Raw genomic sequence first — 8,298 nt, 5'->3', positions numbered from 1 at the left:
ACCAAACGATTTGCGAACCAAAACTTCACTTATAATCGACAATAATTCCTTTATTCTGATTTAGTCCATCATAAGTTAAAAATTAACCATCAAGATATAATATACACATCAAAGTCCATTTTTTGTGAGATAACTCAAACTCATTTATCTTTGTGCGTTATTAATTAGATAGCTTTTTGAATTGGATCATTAAAGTTTTTATGATGACAAATGTACGCCATGCAATTGTTATATATACACATATATGTGTCGCCCAAGAAACCTACCATTTTCCTTCTCCTTTTTATCATCCATCAAAATTCATCCTGCCTATTTCCTCTAGTTCCTTTCTTCTACTTCTTCCTCTCCTCGAATCACTAATTTTACTATAAAATTAGTTTGGTGATTAAAGAAATAGTCTCCATTGAGGTGTTTGGGGTGATCAAGAATAGTGATGAAAATGGGGAATGATTTGTTGGCATTTGTAGTAATGGTGATTGTGCAATTAGCGTTTGCTGGAATGATTATAATAACAAAGCTAGTTATGAACGGTGGAATGAATCCTTTCGTTCAGTCAGCATATAGGCCTATTTTTGCCACCATCTCCATTGCTCCCTTTGCTTTCTTCTTGGAGAGGTATCCCTTCTTGTTACCTACAACTTTAAACTTCTTTTTTTTTTATTTAATTTTTTTTATTACATATGTGGAAAAGAAAGAGGAAGCTGGAGAAAGATGATAGTGAGAAACTCTTACTAATACTAGTAATTAAACTATGAGTTGCGGTGAATATTATCAATTAGTAAAATGACTTTTTCATCCTATTTCTGACCAAGACATGAATAATCAATTAAAACTTCCCTTTTTAATCCTACTCACGCGAACTATTCCTTGGATTAATTTTGGCTCAATTGTAGTTTGAAAAATATCTGACATAAAGCATGAACATTTGTCGAAATGCACGATTGAAGTACGTACAATAACAAAAAAGACTTATTTAGAGTCCGTTTGGACATAAGAAATTTTTTCTTTTTTTGGAAAAATCATTTGTTCATACAATTTTTAATTTTTATTTAAAGATGCATTTTGCAATTTTTCGAAAAATTGAAAAACTCCAAAAAGTTATTTCTTAAAATTTTCACTCAGATCACTCACAAAACTTCAAAAACAACCCAAAATTATATTTATGTCCAAATTAATTTTCAAATATTATTTTCACTGAAAAGTTTTTTCATTTATTTTTGAATTTTTTCGAAACTTGAAAAACTTCAAAAAAAGGCTATTTTTCAAAATTTTCACTTAGATCATTCACAAAACTTCAAAAACAACCCGAAAATATGGTCACGTCCAAACACAATTCTAATTTTCAAATACCATTTTCACTCTTTTTTTTTTTTTGGAATTTTACAATTCCACTTAGTCAATCATTTATTCAGTTCCGAGAATTGTTTCTCGGATGACGATCAAATTAAATTAGAGATGTTTTCCGAGAATTGTTTCTCGGATGACGATCAAATTAAATTAGTGCTCAAAAAAGACAGCAGCTTTTGCTTTTTCTCCTATTATCTGTTTTCTTGTTGATCAGCAATACATTTTCTAGTGGCATTTTATGGTACTAAAATATCATCTCCTATTTTTTTTGAGCCGAGGGTCTCCTGGAAACAGCCTCTCTACCCTTCGGGGTAGGGGTAAGGTCTGCGTACATATTACCCTCCCCAGACCCCACTTGTGGGATTATACTGGGTTGTTGTTGTTGTTGTATTCCTTCTGTTATTTCTGTCCTTTCTTTGTCCCCATACGTTCAGCGGCTGCATATTTATTTAGTGGATGCTCATGTTACATTCATTTATTATATTTTTAGGATGTGTCTTTTTTTATGTTGATTTATTTGACACCATTTTTTGGTCTATAAAAAAAGATTGACAGATTTTATATTGAGAAACTAATTACCTTTTGCATTATCATTTCCTACTAAATGATTATTATAGGTCCGTTGGATTCAAAGCAAATTGTTTGGTGCAGAGGGTATTTTTAGTTGTATTTAATTTATTCATAGGATTTTTTTTAATTTTATAAACGTCGAATTGAATTATACTTTGCCAAATAATTTGGGAAGAATGAAGCTCTTTTATGGAGGAACTGAGAATTAGGACATGCATGAAAGCTGAACAAACACATCTATCTGATAGACTTTCATTAATGCCATTACACTAAATTCTTCTATTGATTTCGACCTTTGAGCGTGCATATTTCTCTTCTTGTTAATTTTGTTTCGTAATTAGTTGCAGTAATTCTAAACTTGATGAGCTCACGTGACTAATGTTATGGGCAAAGGAAATACACAAATTAAAGCAAGTGGATGTTAAGATACGAGATCATTTCTCGATGAAATGAACGTTCATTTTTCAGTTCTTGGCAAATTATAGTGATGTCTATACCTTATTTGTCCCTCCAATTGGAGATAATATAGTATTTCATTATTGTCACTTGTTTCAATATATTTTTTTTGTTAATTATTTTATTTCTTCATCTTGACAGGAAATCAAGACCCAAATTGACTCGCTCTATTCTTTTCCAGATCTTTTTGTGTTCTATTTTCGGGTAAGCATTTTCTTTTTAAGTCGAAAAACATATATAATTGCATTCAACCAAAAGTTTTCTTTAAGATTAGAACTGTATATATAATTCTGTTGTTTTGCTCCTTTGTTTTTGCTCTGTTTGTCTTTATTGTTAGAAGAATACGTCGCTACGTACATGATTGAGTTACATTAGTGAAAAGTGAGAAACACATTATTTTCTCCATAGGTCAGTACTAGTATGATTTATAATTTAGGCAAAGGCAACTTTAATATTAAACTCAAACAAGCGAAATTAAATTTATATATTCTCTGATAATGTGAAGCGGTCTCTGTTCGATTTTCAAATTTGCTAAGGGTCTACATAAATGTAAATATGTAATATCTCTTGTGGCAAATTGTGTGTCATCATTCATCAAGGGCTAAGATCAGCCAACTCTGGAGATTTACTAGTCCATATAGTGTTAGGTTTGGCTATAAATCTCATGATTCCCGTTCGCCTATTATTGTTATAATAAAATATAATCTAACGGTAGACTGTAGTGCTTAATTTAGTTAGGATTGCGACGTACTTAAATAAAGTGATATGAACAATGAAAATCATATAACTGACTTCAACTTCTATAAGATTGAGCCGTAATGGTTGTAATTATACTGTCCTATTCTAGCTTGCTTTTAATTTCCTTTTTTTTTACCGTGCCATAATATGCAGGATAACAGTGAACCAATATGTATATTTCATTGGACTAAAGAATTCTACTCCAACAGTTGTTTCCGCAATTGATAATCTAATCCCAGCTTTCACGTTTCTCATAGCCGTACCCATGGGGTAATTTCAATACAACTTTAAGTACAATTCAAAAGTAAATATATATCAAATTGGAACAAGATAAATTAATAGCTGTAAATTAAAACTTTGTGGCAGGGCTGAAAAATTGGGGTTGAGAAATATAGCAGGACAAGCCAAGTTATTGGGGACGATAATATGTGTTGGAGGTGCCATGTTATTGTCATTATATCATGGAAAAGTGGTGATTGGTCAATTAGGGTTTCACTGGAAATATGCAGAAAGTACGGGCAAAGATGTTAATTCTTCTGGCCATGGCAACTTTTTTTCTGGACCTTTTCTAGTCATAATGAGCAGTCTCACTTATGCTATTTGGTTAATCATTCAGGTAATACTCATCTTCTAAAAATTGTAAATTTTTACCCCTAGCTAGTGAAGTTCTAAAAGGGCAGCCTGGTGCACTAAACTCCTGTTATGTCCGGGGTTCCCGGACCACAAGGGTCTATTGTTTGTAGCCTTACCTGCATTTCTGCAGAAGGTTATTTTGTACGGCTTAAACTCGTAGCCTCCTGGTCACATGACAATAACTTTACCAGCAGACTCCCTTTTTAACTAGTGAAGTTTTATAGTATATCTTATTTTCTTATTATTGCAAAAGAAAAAGTGCAAGTTCTTACTTTTCCCTATTTGTTCTTTTTGTGGCTTAACTAGGGAAAGGTAAACGAGAAGTATGCAGCTCCATATACATGCATAACATTGATGTGCTTAATGGCAAGTGTGGAGAGCGTGATCATTGGCTTTTGCGTTGTCCCAAAACTTTCTGAATGGGCTTTAAACCCCATTAGAGCTATCTCAGTTGTTTATAACGTATGAACTCTTATCAACTTTATAAATAATTCTTAACTTTAAAATCAGAACAAATTTTAACCTTTTATATACTAAGCCAATGCCTTATTTTCCAAGTCTCTTTTAAAAAAATCATCATTTTCTTCATTGTTGAATTAAAGAAAGACTAGAAAGTATCCTATTTATTTAATGTGTTTATGCTAATGAGTTTCATGGATTTTGACTATAGGGAGTTGTGTGCACGTCATTTGCATATTTTCTGAGCTCGTGGTGCATTGAAAGAAAAGGTCCTTTATATGTCTCGATGTTCAACCCATTGCTGTTGGTTATTTCTGCATTTCTCAGTTGGACTTTGCTCCGTGAGAAATTGTACCTTGGAGTGTAAGCAAACCCATATCCTTTTCTTTCATATCCCAAGCTAATTTCTTTAAATATTTTGCATTTAATTTTTTTGTTCATTCGATGAGATCATTTATGTATTTATTTATCTATTTATCAGAGTTGTAGGGTCTATCATAATTGTGCTTGGGCTTTACGGCTTTCTCTGGGGCCAAAAAATGGAGACACGTACAGACGACGATATTGAGGTGATGGTAAATAAAGAGAAGAATCACTCCACTAAATTTGATTTGGAATTGCAATTACCTCAAAATCCCAGCTTCAACGGTCATCCTTCAGCTGCCAAAACTGAACTATGACGGGGCAAATATGTATTTATAACTAGAAGTATTGGACTTATAATATGAAATTAATCTCTTGCAATTTGTGCATAAGATTAGTTATATCATACAATATATGAAAACCATTTACCTTTCACATGTGTAGTATTTGAGACAATTACACACTTAATGTCCTAAGTAAGATAATTTTTAAATTGAACTTGAGATCTATAATTAAATGAAGATGAATTCCCACCATCTTTACACACATATTACTTGTCTATTTAATTTAACACCAAAACGTTCGTATTCTCTGTTAAATGAAACTTTATATGTATCTCCAATAATTCTAAATATTTTTTATAATCCAATTAATTTATATGATATTGTTGGGATTCATAGCTTAGAAAATAGCTAGTATGTGTAGTCCACGCTGTAGTAGTCCAACATGTATTTAGTATTTGGGCCTCAATTTGTATTAATGGTATTTGGGCTTCTGGGTCCTATAAAGAGGCACAACTTCTAAGACTAAAATACAATAAGGAAAACAGTTTCATTTTGTAAATTGATTGAATAATGTAAGTCAGATTTTCCTCTCTCTTCGTATCTTAGAATCCTAATTGGTGTCTTCTAATTTCCTTCGATCCCTGCATCTAACATGGTATCAGAGCAACGGTGTTTAAGATCTGTTTCTCCATCGATGTGCGATGATATTGGTGAAGTTTCTCTGCAAAATTTCATTCCGATTTGGTGATCGCCGGAGATCAAAATCTAGGTTTTTGCGAAAGGGAAATTGTTGATGAAAAGGAATTTTTTCTTTCAAATTGCCGTTGTGATTTCTTGATTTGGACTGAGTCGATCTTGTTTCAACTCATCCTTTCCAAAATTTCCGTCTATTTCTTCATTTTGTCAAGGCCGTCCCCTTCCGGTAGCGAACGATGCTTTTGGTAACATCGTTTCATCTCCTTAGCTATTTGTTAGCTCGTTGCTGTTATTCCTTGTTCTGCATGTACAATTTTTTTATTTTTTTTTAGAAATTTCAAGTTCTGAATTTCACTATTGTTAGTAGTCTGGTCCAATTTTGTTGTTGTAATTGATTGTCAATATGACAAATAATTCTGAGACTCTAGTCGATGCTGTAGGGACTTCATCCCGTTCTGCTTTTTATCCGGATGATTACACCCATCCATGTCACCCACTTTATGTTCATCCCTTTGATGTTTTGGGTGCTTCTCTAGTTTCTGTTCTGCTGGGGTGTCTGGTGATGTACATATGAATAAAGTGAATAAAAATGATGTTGTTTGGCACTATAGACTAGGGCATCTACCTTTCTCTAAAATGAAGCATTTACCTGATCTTGGAACCAAATTGTCATCTAAGCAATCTTTTGTTTGCCCCATTTGTCCCTTGGCTAAACAAACCAGATTACCTTTTCCTAATAGTTCTATACAGTCAACCACACCATTTCAATTACTTCACATTGACACCTGGGGACCTTATCACACCATCACATATTCTGGTTCCAAATATTTTTTAACTATTGTTGATGATCATACTAGAGCTACTTGGACTCGCCTTTTGGGAGCCAAGAGCAATGCTTTTGAAATTCTAAAGGCCTTTATTGCTATGGTTGAAACTTAATTCCACACTAAAGTCCAAACTATTAGAAGTGACAAAGCTCTAGAATTAGGGTCCAGCTTGTCTGGATGTCAATATTTTGCTGAAAAAGGTATTGTACATCAGACTTCTTGCCCTCATACCCCTCAATAAAATGGCGTAGTGGAAAGGAAACATAGACATTTACTTGAGACTACCAGGGCTCTACTGTTTCAATCTCACCTTCCTCTTAAATTCTGGGGAGATTGTATTCTCACTGCTACCTATTTGCTAAACAAATTTCCATCCCCTTTGCTAAATCACAAAAGCCCCTATGAATTACTCTATGGCAAATTTCCTGTTTATACTCATCTTATAGCTTTTGTTTGTCTTTGCTATTCTACTATTCCCAAGCATCTTAGAGACAAATTTCAACCTAGAGTTGTACCTTGTGTGTTTGTGGGGGTATCCCTTTGCTAAGAAAGGATACAAGTTATATAATCTGGATACTCACTCCTGTTTTATGTCTAGAGATGTTGTCTTTCAAAAACATATTTTTCCATTTCTTAAACCACCCACAAGTTCCTCCAGCTTATGTCCCTTTCCCTTTTCTGTATGCTTTGATGATTTCCTTCCTACTACTAGTCCTTCTGCTCCTATCTCCCCTACTTCCACTTCTTCCACTCCCTTTCCTACTAGTCCTGCCTCTTCTCCTCCTGCTCCTTCATCGAATCTCTTCCTCTACTCTCACAGCCTTCTGCATCTCTTTCTCCTCCTCTTGTTCCTTTCCCCTCCAACTCTTCTTCTACTCATGCTCTCAGGAGGTTTTCTAGAGTTTACAAGCAACCTGAATATCTTAAAAGCTATGTCTGTCACTGTCACACCTCCTTTTTACCTACACGCCCAAAGAGATGTATATAAGGGAGTTTTTCCAATTTAAAGTGACAATCGAAACGAGATTAATTTATTTAAAGATTCAGAGTCGCCACTTGGGAGATTTATGGTGTCCCAAGTCACCGATTTTAAATTCCAAATCGAGGAAAAATTGACTCTGTTTAACAGTCCGCGAACCAGAAATCCAGGTAAGGAATTATGTTAACCCGGGAGAAGGTGTTAGGCATTTCCGAGTTCCGTGGTTCTAGCATGGTCGCTCAACTGTTATATTCGGCTTAATTATCTAATTTAAAACAATTATGAACCTATGTGCAGATTTTAACTTTTAACCGCTTTTATTTAATTTTTAAAGAAGATTAAACGTCGTTTAAAACACGTCTTTGGATCGCACCACATGAAATGCACCCGCGATCCTAAACATATTTTATTTCAACATTTTAAGAAATGATTTGGCTCACATGAACTGCACACCCGAGTTTAGGAAGGTAAATTATTAGAATAACGCGCCTAAAATAACTACGCATTTTTAACTTTGCGAGGGTTATGGAAAATTCGCTAAATGGCACAACTCGATTTCTAAATTCCAAACACATTAATTAAATGAGGGCCATGCATTTAAAGTTTATTTGGAACGTCGCACCTCAACCCCAATTTAAAAGGATGTTCAAACTAGATGTTTGAGGGCCAAAAGCTATTTCCGTTATCTAATATTGGCTCACCTCCAGTAACTAAAATAATGAAATAAGGCTTATAACTATTCCTAAACTGATGCTCAAATTCAGATTATTAATCACAACGTCAGCATTAGGCGAAACTTAATCCGTCATCATTTCCTCAAAGCTTGGGCCTGGCTTGAGGCCCAATGTCCGATTGCAAAGAAATTTCAACACCCAACGGAAAGCTAGGCATATGCGGTCCTGGGGAGAACCACATTGATGCCAGATTGACGCAACAGGGATTCGTT

General features: G+C 34.2%; 1 protein-coding gene across 1 annotated transcript; it reads left to right on the top strand.

Annotated features, from left to right (window-relative positions):
- Window positions 1–264: 264 nt before the first annotated feature.
- LOC104219105 (WAT1-related protein At1g09380-like) lies at window positions 265–5,001 on the top strand. The gene is made up of 7 exons (XM_009769736.2): window positions 265–615; window positions 2,515–2,577; window positions 3,265–3,381; window positions 3,478–3,727; window positions 4,051–4,206; window positions 4,415–4,566; window positions 4,685–5,001. The coding sequence occupies exons 1-7, from the start codon at window positions 434–436 to the stop codon at window positions 4,881–4,883; spliced, it is 1,119 nt and encodes a 372-aa protein (XP_009768038.1). The 5' UTR covers window positions 265–433; the 3' UTR covers window positions 4,884–5,001.
- Window positions 5,002–8,298: the final 3,297 nt, after the last annotated feature.

This window comes from Nicotiana sylvestris, chromosome 1, assembly GCF_000393655.2.
Source record: "Nicotiana sylvestris chromosome 1, ASM39365v2, whole genome shotgun sequence".
NCBI classification, from domain to species: domain Eukaryota; kingdom Viridiplantae; phylum Streptophyta; class Magnoliopsida; order Solanales; family Solanaceae; genus Nicotiana; species Nicotiana sylvestris.
The sequence above is the reverse complement of the archived record's forward strand: the minus strand, read 5'-3'. Positions and strand labels throughout refer to the sequence as shown.

Coding starts and splice junctions, on each gene's coding strand:
- LOC104219105 (XM_009769736.2), top strand. CDS start 434: ATGAAAATGGGGAATGATTTGTTGGCATTTGTAGTAATGGTGATTGTG. Junction 2,578..3,264: donor TTTTTGTGTTCTATTTTCGG/GTAAGCATTTTC, acceptor CATAATATGCAG/GATAACAGTGAACCAATATG. Junction 4,207..4,414: donor CTATCTCAGTTGTTTATAAC/GTATGAACTCTT, acceptor TTTTGACTATAG/GGAGTTGTGTGCACGTCATT.